Source organism: Zootoca vivipara, chromosome 4, assembly GCF_963506605.1.
Source record: "Zootoca vivipara chromosome 4, rZooViv1.1, whole genome shotgun sequence".
NCBI classification, from domain to species: Eukaryota; Metazoa; Chordata; class Lepidosauria; order Squamata; family Lacertidae; genus Zootoca; species Zootoca vivipara.
The window spans coordinates 101,725,553-101,749,719 of NC_083279.1; the positions used below are offsets into that span (position 1 = coordinate 101,725,553).

The window sequence follows — 24,167 nt, forward strand, 5'->3', positions numbered from 1 at the left end:
AGGCACGAGAGCTGCAGAAGGCAGGCACGCAGGAACCAGGAATCAAAACGTTCATTGGTACATTCTCTCTTTTTTAAAAAAAGAAGATTAAATGCACTTTGCATGGGAACAGTTAGAACAGGCATCCCCAAACTGCGGCCCTCCTTATGTTTTGGCCTACAACTCCCATGATCCCTAGCTAAGAGGACCAGTGGTCAGGGATGATGGGAATTGTAGTCCAAAACATCTGGAGGGCCAAAGTTTGGGGTTGCCTGAGTTAGAACAATGTCTGTATCAGGAAAGTAGTATCTAATCAGATATCAAAGTTTTTACATCGCAAGCAACTGGCATTCAGGTGTGCCGCAGCCTCTCAATGTGGAGGCAGGGCAGAGCCATTCTGGCGAGAGCGAGCCCTCTCACCTGCAGAGCCAAAGGGAGCTGAAGGGGAGCTCTGTCAATCACCATCAGGGCATCTGCTTCACATGCAGAAGATCCCAGGTCTGGTCCTCAGCAACTCCTGGAGAGACTCCCTGCATGAAACCCTGAAAAGCCACCACAGCCACTGGGCTCCATCTCTAGGTCAAGGTGTCGACTCGTTCAGCTCAGCCTAAGGCAGCTTCTTCTGCTCCTCAGCTTCCTGGTGGAGTTTTGCAGGCAGCTGCATCCTGCACAGAGCAGCACTCGGCTCTGAGGCCACCTGGCTGAGCAGAAAGCAGCATTTATGGCGTCTCTGTGGAGAACCAGGGAGGGGGCATCTCAAGGGGCTGTTTGGAGACATTTCCCATGCCAAACAGGTCCATTGCACCAAGGTCTGCCCAGCTGTGGGGCATCTCTCCAAGGCCACCGGCTCGGGGGACGATGGGCAGCATTCATCCTTGAGTCCCTCTAGCACAGGGCTGCCCCCAGGATTTGATGACCGCAGGGCTGGGGAATCTGTGGCCCTCCAGGTATCCATGCAACCCACCTCCCATCATCTTTGACCACGAGCTGTGCTGTTTGGGACTGAGGGAAGTCCCAATATATGGATCATGTCCAGAGGAGGGCAACCAAAATGGTCAAAGGCTTGGAAACAATGCCTTATGAGGAACGGCTTAGGGAGCTGGGTATGTTTAGCCTGGAGAAGAGAAGGTTAAGGGGTGATATGATAGCCATGTTCAAATATATGAAAGGATGTCATATGGAGGAGGGAGAAAGATTGTTTTCTGCTGCTCCAGACAAGCGGACACGGAGCAATGGATTCAAACTACAAGAAAGAAGATTCCACCTCAACATTAGGAAGAACTTCCTGACAGTAAGAGTAGTTCGGCAGTGGAATTTGCTACCAAGGAGTGTGGTGGAGTCTCCTCCTTTGGAGGTCTTTAAGCAGAGGCTTGACAGGCATATGTCAAGAATGCTTTGATGGTGTTTCCTGCTCGGCAGGGGGTTGGACTGGATGACCCTTGTGGTCTCTTCCAACTCTATGATTCTAGGATTCTATGATTCTAATTCATTAATAGTTCTTTTTCAAATTTCAAGGGCTCATTATCAAATCTGATCACTTGGTCTTGTTTAAATGTTTCATATATTTGGTGGTATTCCAGCCAGCTTGAAAGCTGGTTTTCTAAGTTTAATTTGGCCTTCATCTTCTATCAATATTGAGTTATATGTAAGCCATATTCCTTTCATATTTTTCCGTTTAACAGTCTTTGCCTCTATTGGCGAGATCCATCGCGGGGTATTAGGTTCCATCAATATACTATATTTTGCCCACACTATATATAAAGCATTTATTATATGATTAGTGAAACCTCTGTGAACTTTGGTCTTTCCATAATGCAAATATGCATGCCACCCGAAATGGTTGTCATGCCCTTTGATGTCTAATACATTTGTATTGCTGAGGAGGCACCAATCTTTTATCCAAGAGAAACAGGATGCTTTGTAATATAATTTTAGGTCAGGGAGGCTGGAACACCCCCCCCCATTTCTTTGAGGGCAATGAGAAGTGTATGTTTTATACAAACAAACAAACAAACAAACAAACAGGATTTCCGGTCTGGCACCATTGGAAATCGGCGAGGGAAACCTCGGGCTCTCCAACCTTGCTAGCATATGAAATGAATGCAGTTGTGTGGTAGTTGGAGCATTCTTTGGCACTGCCCTTCTTTGGAATTGGGATGTAGACTGATCTTCTCCAATCCTCTGGCCACTGCTGAGTTTTCCAAACTTGCTGGCATATTGGGTGTAGCACCTTAACAGCATCATCTTTTAAAATTTTAAATAGTTCAGCTGGAATATCATCACTTCCACTGGCCTTGTTATTAGCAGTGCTTTCTAAGGCCCATTTGACTTCACTCTCCAGGATGTCTGGCTCAAGGTCAGCAACCACACTACCTGGGGAGTATGAGACCTCCATATCTTTCTGGTATAATTCCTCTGTGTATTCTTGCCACCTCTTCTTGATGTCTTCTGCTTCTGTTAGGTCCTTTCCACTTTTGTCCTTTATTATGGTAAACTTTATTATGGTATATTGTCTCCCTGCTTATTTAATTTATATGCAGAATTCATCAAGCGAAAGGCTGGACTAGATGAATCCCAAGCCAGAAATAAGATTGCCGGAAGAAATATCAACAACCTCAGATATGCTGATGACACAACCTTGAAGGCAGAAAGTGAGGAGGAATTAAAGAACCTTTTAATGAGGGTGAAAGAGGAGAGGGCAAGATATGGTCTGAAGCTCAACATCAAAAAAACCAAGATCATGGCCACTGGTCCCATCACCTCCTGGCAAATAGAAGGGGAAGAAATGGAGGCAGTGAGAGATATTACTTTCTTGGGCTCCTTGATCACTGCAGATGTTGTATTTTAAGAAAAAGGATGCTTCCTGTATAATGTTACGAGCCTCCATCCATAGTTCTTCAGGCACTCTGTCCACCAAATCTAAATCCTTAAACCTGTTCCTCACTTCCACTGTGTATTCATAAGGGATTTGATTCAGATTGTATCTTACTGGCCCAGTGGTTTTTCCTACTTTCTTCATTTTAAGCTGGAATTTTGCTATAAGAAGCTGATGATCTGAGTTACAGTCAGCTCCAGGTCTTGTTTTTGCTGACTGTATAGAGCTTCTCCATCTTTGGCTGCAGAGAATATAATCAATCTGATTTCGATGTTGCCCATTTGGTGATATCCATGTGTAGAGTCATCTCTTGTGTTGTTGGAAAAGAGTGTTTGTGATGACCAGCTTGTTCTCTTGGCAAGTTTGGCCTTGGAGTTCAAAATGAAGCAGGGCAAAGGCTTTAGAGAAAATACAGAGAATCGAGGAATGAGGTTAGGTACATTCAATGCAAGAATTCATTTATACAATGGGAACTGAGAGGAAGTCTGTATGACAATATCTGTTAATAATTTTTTCTTTCTTTATAATATAAATTGATGTTAATGATAAGGGAAAAAGCAGTATGAACACAGCTGAAGTTTTAGTTTATAACTATGCAAGAAAGGACAAACACAGGTTTTTTTTTAAACATCTTTGCATTATTTGTCTTAGTGTTTTCGGTGTAAATGGCTGGAGTTTTTTTTTGCCTTGAGAGATGTGTTATAAATGTGTAATGCTTTGTAAGATTACTAATAAAGTTAAAAACTTGAAAAAAGAAGAAGTAGCCAGTAATTTAAGAAATCTGAAGTCCTCAGCTGAGTAGCACCTGAAGAAAGTAGGAAAAACCACTGGGTCAGTAAGATACAATCTAAATCAAATCCCTTGTGAATACACAGTGGAAGTGAGGAACAGGTTTAAGGATTTAGATTTGGTGGACAGAGTGCCTGAAGAACTATGGATGGAGGCTCGTAACATTATACAGGAGGCAGCAACGAAAACCATCCCAAGGAAAAGGAAATGCAAGAAAGCAAAATGGCTGTCCAACGAGGCCTTACAAATAGCGGGGGAGAGGAGGCAAGCAAAATGTGAGGGAGATAGTGAAAGATACAGGAAACTAAATGCAGATTTTCAAAAAAAATAGCAAGGAGAGATAAGAGGGTCTTCTTAAATGAGCAATGCAAAGAAATGTTGTTGTTTAGTCGTTTAGTCGTGTCCGACTCTTTGTGACCCCATGGACCATAGCACGCCAGGCACTCCTGTCTTCCACTGCCTCCCGAAGTTTGGTCAAACTCATGTTCGTAGCTTCGAGAACACTGTCCAACCATCTTGTCCTCTGTCGTCCCCTTCTCCTAGTGCCCTCAATGTTTCCCAACATCAGGGTCTTTTCCAGGGAGTCTTCTCTTCTCATGAGGTAGCCAAAGTACTGGAGCCTCAGCTTCACGATCTGTCCTTCCAATGAGCACTCAGGGCTGATTTCCTTCAGAATGGATAGGTTTGATCTTCTTGCAGTCCATGGGACTCTCAAGAGTCTGCTCCAGCACCATAATTCAAAAGCATCAATTCTTCGGCAATCAGCCTTCTTTATGGTCCAGCTCTCACTTCCATACATCACTACTGGGAAAACCATAGCTTTAACTATACGGACCTTTGTAGGCAAGGTGATGTCTCTGCTTTTTAAGATGCTGTCTAGGTTTGTCATTGCTTTTCTCCCAAGAAGCAGGCGTCTTTTAATTTCGTGACTGCTGTCACCATCTGCAGTGAACAAGGAGCCCAAGAAAGTAAAATCTCTCACTGCCTCCATTTCTTCCCCTTCTATTTGCCAGGAGGTGATGGGACCAGTGGCCATGATCTTGGTTTTTTTGATGTTGAGCTTCAAAAAAACCACGATCACGGCCACTAGTCCCATCACCTCCTGGCAAATAGAAGGGGAAGAAATGGAGGCAGTGAGAGATTTTACTTTCTGTGGTCTCTTGCTTGAACCTGACCAATTTTGGATGCAAAGAAATAGAGCACCTTTTATTAGAACCATCCAAAAAGTCACCAGCCGTTTGAGCTCCCCATGACTCCTTCTTGCAGGAAGCAGGGATGGCCTCCAACTTGGGTGGCTTTGAAAGAGGATTGGACAAATTCAGGGAGGAGGAGAGGGGTCTTGAGGGCCAAGAGTGCTAAGAAGTATCAAAACTTGGGGTCCAAAATTGGTCAGGTTCAAGCAAGAGACCACAGCCCAGTTAAAGAGGCCAAGCAGCGGCTATTAAGCCTGATGGTTTATTTGTTGCAACTAATTTTCCACTCCCAAGCAAAGCAAAGCAAAGCAGAAGAACCCAGAACAAAAGGTTACACCTGCTTTCAAATGTTCCCATGATTTTCCATACTACATTGCAAGAAGCATAATAGGAAATGTCAGAATCATGTCAGAAAAGAGGTGTGGTGCCAGGCAGAAATCTGAGGCCCAGGCAGAGCCCTGTCCCTCAAGGCTGCAATTATTCACCGCCTTTCCCCTTCCAAGGAAACATGGGCTCATTCCTCCAAGAGGATGAAGCCACACCTTTCTCTGGAACTGTAACTAAAAAGCTCAGGCCTGCCTTCAGGACCATACTGTGAAGTGAATGTAAGGAAAGCTTATCATTACTTTTAAAAGAAGACTGTTGGGTCATTGTTGTTTTTAAGAAGGGGAATTTACCAGGAACAATCCAATCTGGACAAGCCAGACTGGACTGCTCAATTTATATGGCTCTAACGAATCTATCGACTAGTTTCCTGCTAAAAAAACCCTGTGTTTGTCCTTTCTTCCATAGTTATAAACTAAAACTTCAGCTGTGTTCCTACTACTCCCCCCCCATCATTAACATCAATTTAATGTCACACCCATCTACCTGGTCACATGCAGGGGGGGGAATGCTCCAGACCAGGTGTGACAGGAAGTCTTCCTGGCTGGAGCAACATTCCCCTGTGTGTCCACTCTGGGAAAACAGGAAATGTTGTATTTGACTCTTTCAGTGATGCTACACCCCACCCTGGGCAGTGGTCCGCCTTTCCCTCCCTGTCCAGCTTTACCTGCCTTTCTCTTTCCTCCTGGTCGGGATCCCAGGGCTGGAGTCCCTTAAGGTCTGAGTCTCCATCCCTTACGGCTGCGTGAACCTCACAGCCTTGCTGGGGAACACCTCCCTCCTGCTGGTCCTTGAGGGTCTCCCCAGCCTCCACCAGCCCATGTTCCTCTTCTTTGCCATCCTGGCCCTGACCCACCTGAGCCTCTCCACCTCCATCATGCCCTAGTGGCTGGGCATCTTCTGGCTCGGCACCAGGGAGACCAGCCTGAAGGCCTGCCTGGCCCAGATGTTCTTCCTGTGGGGGAATGAGTGTTCAGACCCCTGGGCTCTCACTTGGGTATTTCTGTCTTGTCAGGATTCAACCTCCATCTGTTAGCCGCCATCCATCCTCCAACCGCCTCCAGGCACTCACACAGGACCTTCACCGCCTTCACTGGTTCTGATTTGAAAGAGAAGTAGAGCTGGGTATCATCCGCATACTGATGAACACCCAGCCCAAATCCCCTGATGATCTATCCCAGTGGCTGCATGTACCCGGTTTCTCATGAAATAAGACGTACCTATAAAATAAGCCATGGCAGGATTTTCATGCGTTGAAAAAATATAAGACATACCCCGAAAATAAGCCGTAGGGCTAGGTGCAGTTCTGGAGGGCGTCAAGGAAGAGGAAGAGGCCTGTCGGGTTGGGGCCCAGAACCGGATGCTGCCACTGCTGCAGCCCCGCCAAAACACCCAGCAGTGTGCACCACGTGGAGCTCCGAGCCAACGGGACCCAGCAGCGCCCCCCGCTGAAGCGCCAAGAAAGCGCCCAGCAGCGCCACGCAGAGCGCCCCGAGCCAACGGGACCCAGCAGTGCTCTGTAGCACTTTGAATCCTCCTCCTCCTCCTGTGGCTCGGGGTGCTCGGCGTGGCGCTGCTGGGCGCTTTGTCGGCGCTTCAGCGGGGGGCGCTGCTGGCTCCCGCTGGCTCGGGGCTCAGGTGCTTTGTCGGCGCTTCAGCAGCAGCCAGTTCCGGGCACTGAGCTGTGGCAGGAAGAGGAGGGTGCTTGCCAGGTCGGCGCCGCATGGAGCGAGTCTGCCGAGTGACCCGAGCCAGTGGGACCCTGCTGCTGAAGCGCCGACAAAGTGCCCAGCAGCGCTGCGCGGAGCGCCCTGGGCCTCCGGGAGTCGGCAGGAGGAGGAGGTGGCCTGCCGCATTCTGGATTAGTTGTAGTTTCTGGGTCACCTTCAAAGGTAGCCCCACATAGAGCGCATTGCAGTAGTCCAAGCGAGAGATAACCAGAGCATGCACCACTCTGGCGAGGCAGTCCGCGGGCAGGTAGGGTCTCAGCCTGCGTACCAGATGGAGCTGATAGACAGCTGCCCTGGACACAAAATTGACCTGCACCTCCAAAATGGCTCCCAGGCTGCGCACCTGGCCCTTCAGGGGCACAGTTACCCCATTCAGGACCAGGGAGTCCTCCACACCTGCCCGCCTCCTGCCCCCCACAAACATTTAGCAGAGCATGCACATGTACCACACAATTTGCATGCTCAACAATGGGCACAAAAATCACATGCACATCATTAAATTAATGCCCCTTCTAGTTGGGCTGAGCAGAACCGGAATGTTGAGCAGCAGAGCTGAGTCAAAGGTTTTCCCTCCCTCAAAAGGGAGTTCCTGGAAAAGGGTGTGTGTGAGTCTGGCTGTGTGCCAGGGGCGGGTGGCAGAGACTGACAGGCTTTAGCCTTGGGGAACTGGGCATTTCCCCAGGTTCTTCCTTCCTTGCGCATCTCAGGAGTGCCTTTGTCTCTTCTATAATAATAATAATAATAATAATAATATATTTATACCCTGCCCATCTGGCTGAGTCTCCCCAGCCACTCTGGGCGGCTCCCAATCGAATATTAAAACAATACAGCATTAAATATTAAAAACTTCCCTAAACAGGGCTGCCTTCAGATGTCTTTTAAAAATAGGATAACTTCTTATTTCCTTGACATCTGATGGGAGGGCGTTCCACAGGGCAGGTACTGCTACTGAGAAGGCCCTCTGCCTGGTTCCCTGTAACCTCACTTCTCGCAATGAGGGAACCGCCAGAAGGCCCTTGGTGCTGGACCTCAGTGTCCGGGCAGAACGATGGAGGTGGAGATGCTCCTTCAGGTATACTGGACCGGGGCCATTTAGGGCTTTAAAGGTAAGTACCAACACTTTGAATTGCGCTCGGAAACGTACTGGGAGCCAGTGTAGATGGCATCCTGAGCAAGTTTGCAGATGACACCAAATTGGGAGGGGTGGCTAATACCCCAGAGGACAGGATCACACTTCAAAATGACCTTAACAGATTAGACAACTGGGCCAAAGCAAACAAGACGAATTTTAACAAGGAGAAATGTAAAGTACTACACTTGGGCAAAAAAAATGAAAGGCACAAATACAGGATGGGAGACACCTGGCTTGAGAGCAGTACATGTGAAAAGGACCTAGGAGTCTTGGTAGACCACAAACTTGACATGAGTCAGCATTGTGATGCAGCAGCTAAAAAAGCCAATGCAATTCTGGGCTGCATCAATAGGAGTATAGCATCTAGATCTAGGGAAGTAATAGTACCACTGTATTCTGCTCTGGTCAGACCTCACCTGGAGTACTGTGTCCAGTTCTGGGCACCACAGTTCAAGAAGGATACAGACAAGCTGGAACGTGTCCAGAAGAGGGCAACCAAAATGGTCAAAGGCCTGGAAACAATGCCTTATGAGGAACGGCTTAGGGAGCTGGGTATGTTTAGCCTGGAGAAGAGAAGGTTAAGGGGTGATATGATAGCCATGTTCAAATATATAAAAGGATGCCATATAGAGGAGAGAGAAAGGTTGTTTTCTGCTGCTCCAGAGAAGCGGACACGGAGCAATGGATTCAAGCTACAAGAAAGAAGATTCCACCTAAACATTAGGAAGAACTTCCTGACAGTAAGAGCTGTTCGGCAGTGGAATTTGCTGCCAAGGAGTGTGGTGGAGTCTCCTTCTTTGGAGGTCTTTAAGCAGAGGCTTGACTGGCATATGTCAATAATGCTTTGATGGTGTTTCCTGCTCGGCAGGGGGTTGGACTGGATGGCCCTTGTGGTCTCTTCCAACTCTATGATTCTCTGATTCTAGATCTCTCAGGACCGGTGTTATGTGGTCCCGGCAGCCACTCCCAGTCCCTCCTCTTCGCCTTTTCACCCAGGGAATGCGACCGTTGAGGTCTGCTATGGCTTCCCAAGGGGTTGCGATGGAATTTGGGAGAAGGCACCCAGGCAGCCCCCTGCTCCTTGCCAGCAGCAGCCCCCTCCTCTGTCAGAGATGGGATGTGTCTCCTCATGCCAGAGTTTGATGAGCAATGCTCCTTCCCACAGACGTCAGCCACCCCTGCACCTGATGTTGCCCAAGAAGAGATGGTGGCTGCCAGAGAATAAAAAGGTGTGTCCCCCGACTCCCTCCCTGACTCCATCTCTCCCTCCGCTCTCTTGCTCCAGACCTGCTGCATCTCTTCCTTCAGAGCCACCATGACTCCTGGAGGGTTATCCCCCGTCAAATTGGCCACTCCTGAGATTCAGGCAATCACTGACCAGGTGAGCTGCCCCCTCTCCCCACAGATTCCTCTCCCCCTCCCCTACCACCATGGAGAGAGAGGCTCTGGGGCTCTACTTCTTCTGGAGATGGGGCGAGGCGGGGGGGCGGCAGCTGGCTTCCAGCCTCGTTGCGCTAAGAGGCTTTTCTTAACTCATGGGAAATGATTGCCATGTTGAGCCCTGTTTCTAAAGTCCAAATGTTTCCAATGTCAAAGCTAGGTGTACAAATGAAAAATATCTTGGGGTCTTAGTGGACCACAAGCTCAACCTGAGCCCACCGTGTGATGCAGCAGCAAAAAAGGCTAATGCTATTCTAGGCTGCGTCCACAGAAGTCTAGTGTCCAGATCAAGGGAAGTCACAGTCTCTCTCTCTTCTGCCTGGGTCAGACCACACCTAGAATATTGTGTCCAATTCAAGAAGGATGTTGAGAAGCCGGAAGGTCTGCAGAGGAGGGTGACCAAGATGATCAAGGGTCTGGGAACCAAGCCTTACAAGGAGCAGTTGATGGAGCAGAGTATGTTTAGCCTGGAAAAGAGGAGACTGAGAGGAGATAGGAGAGCCATCTTTTCAATATCTTAAGGCCTGTAACAGAGAAGAGGGAGCATGCTTGTTTTCTCCTGCTCTAGGAGTTAGGACTCGAACCCATGGCTTCAAGCTACCAGAAAGGAGATTGTGACTGAACACCAATACAAACTTTCTGACAGTAAGAGACGTTTGATGGTGGACCAGTCTCCCTCGGGAGGTGGTGGACTCTCCTTCCTTGGAGGTCTTTAAGCAGAGGTTGGATGGCCATCTGTCCTGGATGCTTGAGCTGAGATCCCTGCATTGCAGGGGGTTGGACTAGCTGCCCCTAGGGGGCCCCTTTCCAACTCTACAAGTCGATGATTTGAGGGCCTTGTGCTCTCCAAGGGTGCAACTCCAACCAGCCCCCAGCCAGGATGGCCAAAGCACTAGAATCATAGAATCCTAGAGTTGGAAGAGACCACAAGGACCGACCAGTCCAACCCCCTGCCAAGCAGGAAACGCCATCAAAGCATTCCTGACAGATGGCTTTCAAGCCTCTGCTTAAAGACCTCCAAAGAAGGAGACTCCACCACACTCCTTGGCAGCAAATTCAACTGTCGAACAGCTCTTACTGTCAGGAGGGCACCCAATGGGGAGGGGCTGCTGCCCAAAGCTTTCTCCCCTCGCCTGTCCCAGGGAACCTCCAGCAGCCTCTTCTGGCCCCCAGGAGTGAGCTAAGCCTGCCTCCTTCCACCCTCAGGGCTCTTTCAGCTTCCTGCTGCCATAACCAGTAGCCTTTGCCTTCTTTTCGCAGGTGAAATGTCAGCTGGAAGCAAAAGTGAACCAGGCATTCAACCTCTTTAAGGCTATTGAGTTCAGGACTCAGGTGGTAGCTGGCACCAACTACTTCATCAAGGTCAGGGGCCCTTTCCTGGTTGGTTTGGTTTATTTATTGCATTTCTATATCAGCTTTTCCTCCAAGGACCTCAAGGTGGCAGGCATGCCTCTCATCCTCCTCCTTAGAGACACCAGGCCATTTCGAGACATTCTCCAACGAGAATCTGAGTGGTAAATCTTAAGAAGAAATTTCTGAGGGCAAGAGGAGACGTCTGACAGTAATAGGCTCCCATGAAAGGTGATGGCCTCACCTTCCCTGGAGGTTTTTTAAACAGATGTCAGATGGATACACAACACAACACAACACAACACAACACAACACAACACATTTTATTAAGTCTCCAACAATATTTCAAAGCATTTATCATCATATACAATGTTTCTTGTTGACTTCCCAACCCTCCTTGCCTGATGTTTGTTTTTTACTCATTTTTATTAGCTGTTTTATAACAAACATTTTTGCCATCTAAATCCCCCTGCCGTTCAATCTTTTATTCATCCACTGCTCATATTTCAAATCCTGCCCATGACTTCATAAATGGGTGATAATTTGATAGGTAATCCACCAGCGGTTCCCATTCCTCCTTAAACCCTTTGTCATTTTATTATTTTTATTTCTTGGATTTATATCCTGCCCCATACCCAGAGGTCTCAGGGCGCTTCACAGAACAAAGTCTCACCATTTCAGCATATTCCATCTGTTTCGCAAGCCACTTCTCCTTCATTGGCTGCCCTTTCTCTTTCCACTTCTGTACATACAAAGTTCTAGCTGCTGTTGTCGTGTACATAAATAGAGGAACCATCTGCCAGGGATCCTTGAGCTGTGATTTGTGCATGGCAGGCAGTTCAGTTGGATAGAATCCTGACTGAATCCTGGCAAAGACAGAAGCACTGTTTTGGGGGGACAGAGGGCGGGCAGGTGTGGGGGACTCCTGAACGGGGTAACTGTGCCCCAGAAAGACCAGGCGTGCAGCCTGGGAGTCATTTTGGACTCACAGCTGTCCATGGAGGCACAGGTCAATTCTGTGTCCAGGGCATCTGTCTACCAGCTCCATCTGGTATGCAGGATGAGACCCTCCCTGCCCACGGACTGCCTCGCCAGAGTGGTGCATGCTCTGGTTATCTCCCACTTAGACTACTGCAATGCACTCTGTGTGGGTCTACCTTTGAAGGTGACCCAGAAACTACAACTAATCCAGAATGCGGTGGCTAGACTGGTGACTGAGAGTGGCCATATAACACTGGTCTTAAAAGACCTACATTGGCTCCCAGTAAATTTTCAAGCACAATTCAAAGTGTTGGTTGGTGCTGACCTTTAACGCCCTCAACGGCCTTGGCCCAGTATACTCTGAAGGAGAGTCTCCTCCCTCATTGTTCAGCTCAGACACTGAGGTCCAGCGCTGAGGGCCTTCTGGCGGTTCCCTCACTGCGAGAAGGGAGGTTACAGGCAGCCAGGCAGACGGCCTTCTTGGTGGTGGCACCCTCCCATCAGATGTTAAAGAAATAAACAACTATCTGACTTTTAGAAGACATCTGAAGGCAGCCCTGTTTAGGGAAGTTTTTTAATGTTTTTATTTTTATTTTTTATCGTGTTTTTAATGTTCTGTTGGGAGCCTCCCAGAGTGGCTGGGGTATAAATAATAAATTGCTATTATTATTATTATTATTATTATTATTATTATTATTATTATATTCCAACTCTGTGACTCTATGAGAAATACAGTTCCTTCCTCTGGAGAGAAGCCAGTTGGTTTCTGCTGGTGACACCCTTTCTGTGTTCTTCCTTCCTCCTCCTCTTCCTCCTCCCAGGTCCAGTATGCAGAGGACAAGTATGCCCACCTCCGCGTGTTCCAGAGCCTTTCAAACGATGGGGGCAACCTCACGCTCCATGGTTACCAGCTGAACCACACCAGGACGGACCCCATCACTTCCTTCTAGCAGCAGTGCAGAGCTCAGAAGCCTTAGGAATTCAATAAAACTCCCTCAATAAAAAGGAGGTCTTGGAAAGAGTCGCTGCCTTTGAGAAGTTATGCAGGGAGGGAAGAAGCTGCAAGGGGAGGGAGAGGGAATGAGCTGTGGGGGGGAGAGGAAGCCCCCCAGCAGCCCCTGGAAGGGGAAGGGGGAGAGACAAAGGCGGCATTGAGGGGGAGGGAGCAAGTGCAGCAAGGAACAGCTGGGAGGCCGCCTTCCCTGCCCCCCCTTCCGCAAATGCCCGCCTGGGGAGGGCAGCCGTGAGAGAGGCTCTCCCTTTGGGTGGGGCAAGAGGGGCGATGTGGGGCGTTTGGTCTTAGAGTGTTATCAGGGGCGCATTTGATTTCCAAAGAGGAAAGTTGGTAAGAAGGAAGTTGGAAAGTCAAAACCAAGAGGGGCAAATCACTCTGAAACTCTTAAAAATGTAATTGTTGTTGTTGTTGTTTAGTCATTTAGTCGTGTCCGACTCTTCGTGACCCCATGGACCATAGCACGCCAGGCACTCCTGTCTTGCACTGCCTCCCACAGTTTGGTCAAACTCATGTTGGTAGCTTCGAGAACACTGTCCAACCATCTTGTCCTCTGTCGTCCCCTTCTCCTAGTGCTCTCCATCTTTCCCAACATCAGGGTCTTTTCCAAGGATTCTTCTCTTCTCATGAGGTGGCCAAAGTATTGGAGCCTCAGCTTCAGGATCTGTCCTTCCAGTGAGCACTCAGGGCTGATTTCCTTCAGAATGGATAGTTTTGATCTTCTTGCAATCCATGGGACTCTCAAGAGTCTCCTCCAGCACCATAATTCAAAAGCATCAATGTAATATGAAAAGCTAACTGGAACGCAGAATTTGGCCGTAAAAAAAGTCCAAGCAGACAGAAAAGGATGCTAAAAAAGACTCGGAGGAAGACATGGCTGAAAACATAAACACAAAAGCTCTTTGAAAATAGTAGTAGCAGGAAGCCATCTAGGGAGGCGGCTGGTGCCACCCGTTCCCTTTGCTTAGGCAGCGAGTGTCACCCCCCCCCCCGAAGCTCCTGGTGCCAGAGGCTGAGGTCTCTCCAGGGAGCCTGGGCTGGAGCTATCAGGAGGGAGGGAGGGAGGGAGGGAGGGGCCGCCCTTATCAGCTGCCTGCCAGGAGGCGCCTCCTGCCCGACACCCCCCAAATCTCCCACAAACAGGTCTCCTCAGAGGCACCCATGGGTGCTCCACTCACACACCCTCCTGCTGCACCCGCAGCCCAGGCAAAGTTCTCATCCAGGTCCTCCAGGGGCCCGTCAGCCGGTTGCCAGGAGTTGGGAAGCGTGGCCTCCACCCCCCTCTTGCCTGAGCCCCACCTGGACCTGCCCCACAGGGCTGGCCCCAAACAGTCTGGAGAACTGCAGGGGGGGGAAGGGGGGCTCATGCACTCCTCAAGCCAGACAAGAGTCCAGACAAACAAACAACTTCTCTCTCTTTCTCAACATAAGAAAAATAAAAAAATTCCTTCAGTAGCACCTTAAAGACCAACTAAGTTTATATTTTGGTATGAGCTTTCGTGTGCATGCACACTTCTTCAGATTCTTCAACATAAGAAGAGCAGGCTGGATCAGGCCACAGGGGGCCCATTGAGTCCAGCCTCCTGTTCTCCCAGTGGCTGACCAGGTGCCCCAAGGGGAAGCCCCAGAGCAGGATCCGAGCCCCAGAGCAAGTCTCCCCTCCTTCGGTTTCCAGCAACTGGCGTCCGGAAGCATCGCTGCCTCTGACTGTGGAAGCAGAGCAGAGCCCTGGTGGCTTCTGGGAACATGGCCAGAGATGCCCCCCCCCGGCCCTGGGATCAGCATCAGGGCTCCCCCACCTTGGGACACACCCCCAAGTCCAGTCGAGGTGCTGCACAAGTCTGGGAAACTTCTGTCTCAACAAGCATCCTTTTTCTAAAGCAGGGGTAGGCAACCTAAGGCCCGTGGGCTGGATGCGGCCCAATCGCCTTCTCAATCTGGCCCACGGACGGTCCGGGAATCGGCATGTTTTTATATGAGTAGAATGTGTGCTTTTATTTAAAATGCATCTCTGGGTTATTTGTGGGGCATAGGAATTCGTTCATATTCCCCCCCCCAAAAAATATACGGTAGTCCGGCCCACCACATGGTCTGAGGGATGGTGGACCGGCCCACGGCTGAAAAAGGTTGCTGACCCCTGTTCTAGAGGACCAGAGGCAAGCATCTGCATGCCACTTGCCCCCAGCAGACCTCAGAGATCTTGGGCGCCAAGGAGGAGGAAGGCTGGCGTCTGTGGGGAGATGCAGCAGAGGGCTCTGCCCAGGGGCTCCTCCGTGCTGGGGGGCCCAGTGGGGCCTCCGTGGGGCCTGGCCAGGCGGCAGTCAGAGAGGACCAGCTGGATGCTCAGGGGCCCAGAAGTCTCTGGGTGGCCCAGGGAAGGGGAGACTCTCCTGAGCCCTCCTGGCAGAAAAGGGGGGAGGAGGGCACCCCAAAATGATCCAGGGAGGGAGTGACTCCCCTGTGAGGAAAGGCTGCCGTTTGGGGGCCTTTATAGTTTAGAGAAAAGGGGAGAGTAAAAGGCAGGCAGATGCCTGGCCTGGAAAGAGTGGAAGAGAGACGCTTTCCTCCCTCTCTCCTAACACTAGAACTGCTGACATGCCAGGAAGAGATTCAGGACTGATTACAAAGTCCTTCTTCATGCAGCACAGAGTTGATCTGTGGAACTCCCTCCCACAGGAGGCAGTGGTGGCCACCACCTTGGATGGCTCTAAAAGAAGATTGGACAAATTCTTGGAGGAAGAGAGGGAGGGCTCCGCTGTGGCTCCGCTTCTGGGTCCCAGTTGCTGGAAAGTGCAGGAGGGGGGGGGAGCCTTCCTGGGCTCAGGTCCTGCTTGCTGCTTTCCCTTGGGAGAATTCTGGCCCCAGAAGGGCCTCATCCTCTTCCCTGCAGTGGCCAACCAGGCGCCTCTTCTGCAGCCCTCTCCCCACTCAGGTTCCCCAGGGAAGAAGGCAGGTGGAGTGCCTCTGCAGCTGGAGGCTTCGCGTGGCCACAGAGACGAAGTCGCAAGTTACTTTAAACTCTTCTTTTGTATTATTATTATTATTTATTTATTTATTTATTTATTTATTTATTTATTTATATCCCGCCCATCTGGCTGGGTTTCCCCAGCCACTCTGGGTGGCTTCCAACAAAATATTAATAATAATAAAGCGATAAAACATCAAACATTAAAAACGCCCCTGAACAGGGCTCCCTTCAGATGTCTTCTAAAAGTCAGATAGTTGTTTCTTTCCTTGACATCTGATGGGAGGGCATTCCACAGGGCAGGAGCCACCACCGAGAAGGCGCTTTGAGCTCGCAGCCCCTCCTGGGACCTTGCGGGGAAGGGTGGGTCATAAATAAATCCTCTCCCTGCATCTTTTAGAAGACATCTGAAGGCAGCCCTGTTTAGGGAAGCTTCTAATGTTTGACAGACTATTGCATTTTAATATTTTGTTGGAAGCCGCCCAGAGCGGCTGGGGAAACCCAGCCAGATGGGCAGGGTATAAATAATAATAATAAATATATTATTATTATTAGCCTCTCCATGAAGCTCCAAGGGCACTTCACAGTCACACAGCAGACAGCTAACTGTGAACATTCACAGGCGTTCTTCTCCAGCTCTGGAGCCTAGTCTCTAGGTGCTTGGAAGCCATCCACTCCCAGCTCTGTTTCTTTCCATGGAGCTGGCATGGCGGGCATCAAGGGCGCTTCCCAGCCCAAGGAAGGCACATGGCAGAGAGCTAGCTCTTTCTTGCCAAATATAACCCTTGCTAGGATGCAGCTATTCCCAGGTCTGCGCTCTATGGAGACGCTGCAACAACAGGGGCAGTTCTCCCTCCCTCCGTTTATGCACCTCACAGCCAGAGACTGAGCCTGCATGGAAGCTGCCTCTGCCCTTCCCTCTTCAGTCCGCTCCTGGTTCTGGGAGACAGAGGGGCAGAAGAAGGTGAGGAAACCCCTGGCCCTTCCCTTGCCTGGCCTGCCTCTTCCTCCTCTTCCTCCAGCTCTGAAGCTTCCCCTGCCTCCGACTCTTGACTCCTGGCTGGTCCAGTTCCCCACAAATCACTGCCCCCCTCTTTCAAGCCAGACTCCAGCCCCTCTCCCCCCAGCGTCCTGCCAATCGTAGACATCCCCTCTTGGGGGCTCATTGAGGGAAGCTCTGGGTTTGAGTCATCCAGGACATGTCCCTTGTGGCTCCCATTGCGCCTTCATCTGTGCAATGGGTCTAAATGCCACATGAGGTCTGTGGGGTGTGTTTTGCCCCTGCAAAATGGTGAGCTTCCAGGGAGTCTCCTGGGCTGTGTGCTCAGACCTGGTCCTGCTGATAAAGAGAGCAGCTGGGGCCTGATGCCTCCTCGAGAGAAGCAGCTATCGGGGCCTCCTGCTCGCCCCAGGGCACCACACCCCATAGCCAGCCTCTTCCCCCCTCCTGCTCCCCAGCCCCACCAAGCTGGGCCCCCAGAGGAGGAGGAGGAGATTTGGCCCAAGGTATAAAAGGCTCCAGCCCTGGAAGGAGCTCCAGTTCAGCCCAGAAGGTTTTCTCCAGCAGCCCAGAGAAGCTCCCAGCCCACAGCCAGCCATCATGGTGCACTGGACCGCCGAAGAGAAGCAGCTCATCACCACTGCCTGGGGCAAAGTGGACGTGGCCGCCATGGGGGCGGAGGCCCTTGCCACGTAAGGCCAGGGGTGGTCGCCTCTCTGGGCAGGGGGGCAGGGGCTCCTCTTTCCACCGGGATAATAACCACCCCTGCCTCTCCCTTTCTCCTTCCTTCCTTCCTTCCTTCCTTCCTTCCTTCCTTCCTTCCTTCCTTCCTTCCTTCCTTCCTTCCTTCCTTCCTTCCTTCCTTCCTTCCTTCCCTCCCTGCAGCATGTTGATCGTCTTCCCCTGGACCCGGAGGTTATTCACTCACTTTGGGGACGTCTCCAGCCCTTCTGCCATCACTGCCAACGCCAAAGTCAAGGCGCACGGCCACAAGGTCCTGGCCACCTTCTCAGAAGCCGTCAAGAACCCCGACAAGGTCAAGGACACCTTTGCCAAGCTGAGCGAACTGCACTGCGACAAGCTCCACATGGATCCCATCAACTTCCTGGTGAGGCTGCTCCCCACCTCAAAGGGCTGCTGGGGGGAGGGCCGGGGGGGGGATGGATTCCAGGTGGGGAGAGGTCCTGGCTATCTTTCAAAATCCTTGTGGTCTCATCTCCTGGCGAGTCAGAGTGGGTGCCCCTCATCCGTGGGCACCTTCAGCCACGCCCTGAGCAAGCCAACCCTTTTTACCTCGACGGACTCTCTTGCCTTCTGGCCTTTCAAATGCAGCTTGTGGGCCTTTGCCCTTCCTCCTCCTGACTTGTCCCTGGTCAAGCAAGGATCTGTCCGCCTAGCAGAGGCCAAGCCCAGGAGGTCCCTGGCAGGGGCCAGGTTCCTTCTTGGCACCAAACCTCTCCTGGCATGGCAATGCCAACTGGGTTCTGCCTGTTGCCTCCTGGAGCGGCCTCTTTCCAGGGGACCCCAAACCCCTTCATTCAACCCAGATGGCCTTTGGGCTTGACTCTACAGCTGCCAGCTGTGGCTGTGTGGGGTGGGGGTTGTGGGGAGAAGGCACACAGCCCCCCTGGCAGAAGGAGTCACCCCCTCTTTTTGTTTTCTCTTCCAGATGCTGGGCGAGGTCCTCATCACCCTCCTGGCCGCCCACTTTGGGAAGGAATTCACCCCTGCTTACCACCATGCCTTCCACAAGCTGGTCAGGGTGGTGGCTCACGCAATGGCCCGCCGGTACCACTGAGACCCCCCCAGGGAGAAGCGGCAGCCTCCTGCTGGTCTCGCCACCCACCGGGTGGGGTGGGGGCCACCCCTTCCTGCCCCCATGTGACGCTTGACCCTCTAATAAATTCTCCCTCTGCAATCTGACTGGTTTCCTGTGTCTCTTTCTTTGGGATGGAGGGAGGGGAAGGGCTGGGGGGGGATGCCTTTGATAAGCTGGCTGGCAGGGGGGCTGGGAAAGTGGGGGGCTTCTTTATCCACTGTCACTCAAGAGGAACCATTGAGCACCAGTGGGGGGGGTTCAGGGTGCTGGTGGGGGGCTAGGAAAGTGGGGGGCTTCTCTCTCCTCTGTCACTCAAGAGGAACCATTGAACACCAGGGGGGTTCAGGGTGCTGTGGCACTTGCAGAGTCAGGAGGGACCCCAAGAAATCATCTAGTCCACCCCTGCAGGGCATGTTCCCCTTCCCACCTTTCCTGGCCAGTTGTCCTCCTTCTTTTACCTCCTGGGGAGACTTGAGAGACTCAGTGGGAGATGGCAGCTCTGCCAGTCACACCCTTGATGAATGACACCCTCTGCCACCTGCCCTGGTGTCCCCCCCCCCTCTCTGTCTCTCTCTCTCCTCTCTGCCCGCTGCTCCTAGCCCACCAAGATGTGGAGGCTGACCCAAGTCTGCCCCCTTTGGTGTGGCTTCTGTATTGCAGAGCAAACAAGCCTCAACAGAGAGACCAGGCGGGAGGGGAGGGTGTGAGGGGGAGGGGACGCCTCCTGTTAGCTGGTGGGAGTCTGGGAAAGTGGGGGGCTCTCCGGTGGGGGTGGGGTTTCAGGGCACTGTGACACTTTCCCCTTGACACTCCTGGCAGGCTCCCTCCAATGCTCCGAGGTCCAGTGGCCGTTGCCTTCCTCCTTCTGGGGAGACCGGGGTGGGGGTGGGGGTAGCGTGGCTGCCTGCTCTGGCTTCAGCCCCCTCCTGCTGGGGGCACCCAACCAGCGCACCAGGGACTCGACACAAAGTGCGCCCACAAGGCGGCACCCACCCTACCCCTCGGGAGCGAGGGCCTTCTGAGCTGGACAGCTACGCTGCAAGGACTGGACACCGGCATCTGCTTGACAGCTGGCCAGTCAGGGCCCATTGAACCTTACAAATCGCAGGCTGGGCTGCAAAGGAGCTGGATTGAGCCTCCAGTGAATGGGAAAGACACAGAAATTCAACAGAAATAACCAAATGCAAGTTTTTATCCCGTTCCAATGGTAATAAAGGGTGTTACAGGGAAATTAGACGGGAGAGGCTGACACACACACACACACACACACACACACACACACACACACACACCGGGTCTTGCCTCACCACGCTGCACATCACCCAAACCTCCTTCGTTCAGGTTCAAGACTCCATTCACAAAGTGCCTGTTTTATCAGAAACTCCAGATCCCTGACAGCAGCCCCAAATGTCCAGAAAATTAGCAGCAACCTCTGCAAAGGTGGTGCTGTGGGTTAAACCACAGAGCCTAGGGCTTGCTGATCAGAAGGTCAGTGGTTCGAATCCCCGTGAGGAGTGAGCTCCCATTGCTCGGTCCCAGCTCCTGCCAACCTAGCAGTTCGAAAGCACGTCAAAGTGCAAGTAGATAAATAGATACCGCTTCAAGCTGGAAGGTAAACGGTGTTTCCATGCGCTGCTCTGGTTTGCCAGAAACGGCTTTGTCATGCTGGCCACATGACCTGGAAGCTGTACAGTGGCTCCCTCGGCCAATAACACAAGATGAGCGCGCAACCCCAGAGTTGGTCACAACTGGACCTAATGGTCAGGGGTCCCTTGACCTTTATCTGCAAAGGCATCTGCAAGGGAAGCTCAGCTCAGTTTGCAGGAGGAGCCCCTGACTCCCCTCTAAGCCCCAGGTCTCCAACAAAGGAAAACAGGGGAAGGGTCAGAACCAAATCTAGCAATTCCCTGTTAACTGTATCTATGTACAGGCTCAATGGGAAAACTCTAGAAATTCACAAGACATCACTTTGTTGTATCCATCTTCTCAGTTCCAGTGGCATTTAGGACCCAGCAGAGACTGACTGGTTTCTCTCCAGAGGAAGGAACTGCATTTCTCATAGTCACAGATTTGGAATATAATAATGATTGAATTATTATTATTATTATTATTATTATTATTATTATTATTATTATCATTATCATTTATTACTGGGTTTCCTCGGCCACTCTGGGCGGCTTCCAACAGAATATTAAAATACAATAATCTATTAAACATTAAAAGCCTCCCTAAACAGGGCTGCCTTCAGATGTCTTCTAGTTGTTTTTCTCTTTGACATCTGATGGGAGGGCGTTCCACGGGGCGGGTGCCACCACTGAGAAGGCCCTCTGCCTAGTTCCCTGCAACTTGGCTTCTCGCAACGAGGGAACCGCCAGAAGGCCCTCGGTGCTGGACCTCGGTGTCCGGGCAGAACGATGGGGGAGGAGACGCTCCTTCAGGTATACTGGACCGAGGCCATTTAGGGCTTTCAAGGTCAGCACCAACACTTTGAACTGTGCTGGGAAACGTACTGGGAGCCAATGTAAGTCCTTCAAGACTGGTGTTATGTGGTCTCGGCGGCCGCTCCCAGTCACCAGTCTACTGTAGAAGTAAGTCCATCAGGGCTTGCTTACTTCTGAGGAGACATGCACAGGCAGGTGGGCCTGGAGCTGCTGCCTGGACATGCAGAGAGTGACTCCTCCTTTGGCAGGGAAGGAGCAGCTTGCCAGCAGTTAACTCCTTGTGCGCTGGAAGTCCTCCCCCTGGCCCTTTGCACTGAACTGGCCCTTTGCACAGAAACAGGAAGGCGGCGAAGCCCCAACTAAAGAGGAATGGATTCAAAAGTTGATGGACTTTGCGGAAATGGAGAGCAAAAACAAGAAACAAAAGAGACAAAGTGTTCTTGGAAGAGTGGAGAGATCCGTTGGGGACTATTTGAAGAACTGTTATGGTCAAATGAAAACATGGGCAGGGTTCGAATTATGAGCAGCAGAATGAAAACAATGATAAGTGAAATAGAGGCTTATTGTATTAAAGTATGGCATATAAAACAGGAAGTGTTACAGAAATCAGAGGGGGGGCACATCTTTACATTTGTTAAATGTTACAAATATTATGCATCAATGTATCCTTTCGACTTGACAGCTGAGGGAAGTTACCTAGCTTTAAAAATCATATAAAATCAACTCCTTTGCCAGTTTCCTCCATTCCAATGCTATTTTGCCCTTGAAAAGGGGATTCCAGGAAGTGCCCAGAGGTGACAATTGCTGAGCTGATTGTTGGCCAATCACCAGACTTGCCAAGGGGTCCAGACATGCAAAGGAAATTCTATTGTCTTTTGGGGAGGGGGTGAAACTTCAGAGCAGGCACCCCCAAACTGCGGCCCTCCAGATGTTTTGGCCTACAACTTCCATGATCCCTAGCTAACAGGACCAGTGGTCAGGGAAGATGGGAATTGTAGTCCAACACACCTGGAGGGCCGAAGTTTGGGGATGGCTGCTTCAGAGGTGTTTGCCTATGCTAATCTTTTACCTGGGTCTGGCCCTGACATGTCGGCTTATGCTAATCTTGAACCAAGGACTTGTCTGGACAGGTTTGCTAGTGTAGCCCCTGTCTACCCCTCCCCTTTGGTGACACGTCAGTGATGTAAAGATGATGTATCAATGATGCTGTGTGAACTGTATCCTGGGATGTGGTGGGAAGTTTTAAAAGTCAATGTCGCTCCTTGCTCTGGGTTCAATTCCTCTTTGAACCTGTTGCGCAATAAACTTTGGCCTACGCCAGGCACCCCCAAACTGCGGCCCTCCAGATGTTTTGGGCCTGCAACTCCCATGATCCCTAGCTAGCAGGACCAGTGGTCGGGGAAGATGGTAATTGTAGTCCCAAAACATCTGGAGGGCTGAGTTTGGGGGTGCCTGGTCTACGCAATTTGCTCTGGTTGGTGGCTGGACTCCCTTCTTTGTTCTGCAGGGACCCGTGGGCTCTGCCCGCAAGCAAGGTGGCTGAGCAGCCTTGCACCTGGAATTTTCCATAACAGCAAGTATAAGGTGGGAATAAAAATACGGAGCCCTCTCCTCCTCCATGAACTTGCCCAGGCCACTTTAAAGCCATCTGGGTTGCTGACCATCCCTGCCTCCTGCAGAAGGGAGTTCCACAGTTTAACAATGTGCTCTGTGAAAGGATGCTAGGGAGAGATAAGTGACAAGCGGTCCCAGGCCTCCCTGTGTGCCAATGGTCCAGCCTGGACACCTGCGTGTGAGTGTTGCAGAGGGTTGGACTAGATGACCCCTTGGGTCCCTTCCAGCTCTACAATTCTCTACAGCCCTTTCCCCCGACATTCGGCAGCGGGGAGAGGTGTGTCCTCAAAGCACCCCAATCCCACCCTCTGGGCCTCTTTCCCCCCCAGAGACCTGCTTCTCCTGCCCCCCTGGCCCTTCTCCAGAGGATATCCGGTTGTTTTGTGCCTCCGCTTCCTTCCCGGAGACTCGGGACAAAGCGTCTGCATCCCGGTTTCAGACAGGATCACTGAGCAGATGGGTTGTCCCACCCACTTTGGCCCAAAGCCAGAGTCCGGGCCTGCCGTCATCTTGACCAGGACAAACAGGATCTTGCAAGGCCCCTGCAGAAAGGCAGGAAGACAGAAGCAAAGGAGCGGAGGGTCCACAAAAGCCGCAAGAGCTGTGGAACTCACTGCCACTGGATTCAAGGGGAAATGGCCAGGAATACAAGCAGGTTCAGAAGCCAGTGTGTTTTCTAGAATTTCATTTCCTTGGGTAAAGCTTGGTTTCATTCTCACATTCAGGGTCTGGAATAAGTGGCAAAGGCGATTCTGGGTTGGGTCTCCTGGTAACCATTGAAATGCCAGTCTGGGGGGTTAGCTAGTGTGTTGCAGCAATCAGAGTGTGGGACCAGGACTTGGGAGACCAGGGTTCAAATCCCACCCCCACCCCACCCCTGGCCCTGAAGCTCAGTGGGTGACCTCGTGCCAGCTACTCACGACCCCTTTGACTGGCAGAATGATGCCCCTTGTGCTTTTGTAAGCACTCCATTTTTCAGTGGGCAATCCTTGCACTTTGGAACTCCCTGCCACATGACACCAGAGGGCGCTTTTGCAGGACTCTTCCAGCATCTTCTACTGCAGACAAGACCCCCCCCCCCACGCTTGCGAAGTCAATGCCAGCCTGGAGCTGTTTTTTCCAGCCTGTTGTTGTTTCAGCTTTCCAAAAGTCTTACATTCTTGCTCCTCATTCTTCTAATGGATACAGTAATTTCATTGCGTTTTTAAAATGTTTTTTTGGAAAGCGCTTTGAGGTTGTTGTTTTTTTACAATCAAGCGGTGTGCAAATTTTAGGGAATAAGTAAATAATGGAACGAGATTATAATTCTTTACATTTTAAGAATATATCATCATAAAAAGAGAGAGGAAAGGATGGGGCTTTTTTGACTTTTATTTAGTGATCTTGCAGCCCCCCACCCTGACCTCCGCGCGCAGTCCAGAGCCATTTCGGGCCAATCCAGGCATTGTCACCCCCCACCCGGG

The 24,167-nt window shown here is 51.0% G+C and overlaps 2 protein-coding genes across 3 annotated transcripts; both read left to right on the forward strand.

The window, feature by feature from the left end:
• The first annotated feature begins 9,314 nt into the window (after positions 1-9,314).
• Positions 9,315-12,875, forward strand: LOC118085603 (cystatin-A). 2 transcript variants are annotated; one of them, XM_060274180.1, is made up of 3 exons: positions 9,315-9,463; positions 10,783-10,902; positions 12,675-12,875. In XM_060274180.1, the coding sequence occupies exons 1-3, from the start codon at positions 9,398-9,400 to the stop codon at positions 12,801-12,803; spliced, it is 315 nt and encodes a 104-aa protein (XP_060130163.1). In that variant the 5' UTR covers positions 9,315-9,397; the 3' UTR covers positions 12,804-12,875. The 2 variants fall into 2 exon arrangements, with proteins under 2 accessions (XP_060130163.1, XP_034972330.1); XM_035116439.1 differs by having other exon boundaries at positions 10,783-10,884.
• A 4,477-nt stretch (positions 12,876-17,352) lies between these two features.
• LOC118085601 (hemoglobin subunit beta-1) lies at positions 17,353-18,753 on the forward strand. The gene is made up of 3 exons (XM_035116437.2): positions 17,353-17,522; positions 17,716-17,938; positions 18,500-18,753. The coding sequence occupies exons 1-3, from the start codon at positions 17,431-17,433 to the stop codon at positions 18,626-18,628; spliced, it is 444 nt and encodes a 147-aa protein (XP_034972328.2). The 5' UTR covers positions 17,353-17,430; the 3' UTR covers positions 18,629-18,753.
• Positions 18,754-24,167: the final 5,414 nt, after the last annotated feature.

Excerpts from the sequence above, each read along its gene's own strand:
- LOC118085603 (XM_060274180.1), top strand. The coding sequence starts at position 9,398 with ATGACTCCTGGAGGGTTATCCCCCGTCAAATTGGCCACTCCTGAGATT. Across the intron at positions 9,464-10,782 it reads TTCAGGCAATCACTGACCAG|GTGAAATGTCAGCTGGAAGC; the intron begins GTGAGCTGCCCC and ends TTCTTTTCGCAG. Across the intron at positions 10,903-12,674 it reads AGGTCAGGGGCCCTTTCCTG|GTCCAGTATGCAGAGGACAA; the intron begins GTTGGTTTGGTT and ends TCCTCCTCCCAG.
- LOC118085601 (XM_035116437.2), top strand. The coding sequence starts at position 17,431 with ATGGTGCACTGGACCGCCGAAGAGAAGCAGCTCATCACCACTGCCTGG. Across the intron at positions 17,523-17,715 it reads GGGGCGGAGGCCCTTGCCAC|CATGTTGATCGTCTTCCCCT; the intron begins GTAAGGCCAGGG and ends CCCTCCCTGCAG. Across the intron at positions 17,939-18,499 it reads TGGATCCCATCAACTTCCTG|ATGCTGGGCGAGGTCCTCAT; the intron begins GTGAGGCTGCTC and ends TTTCTCTTCCAG.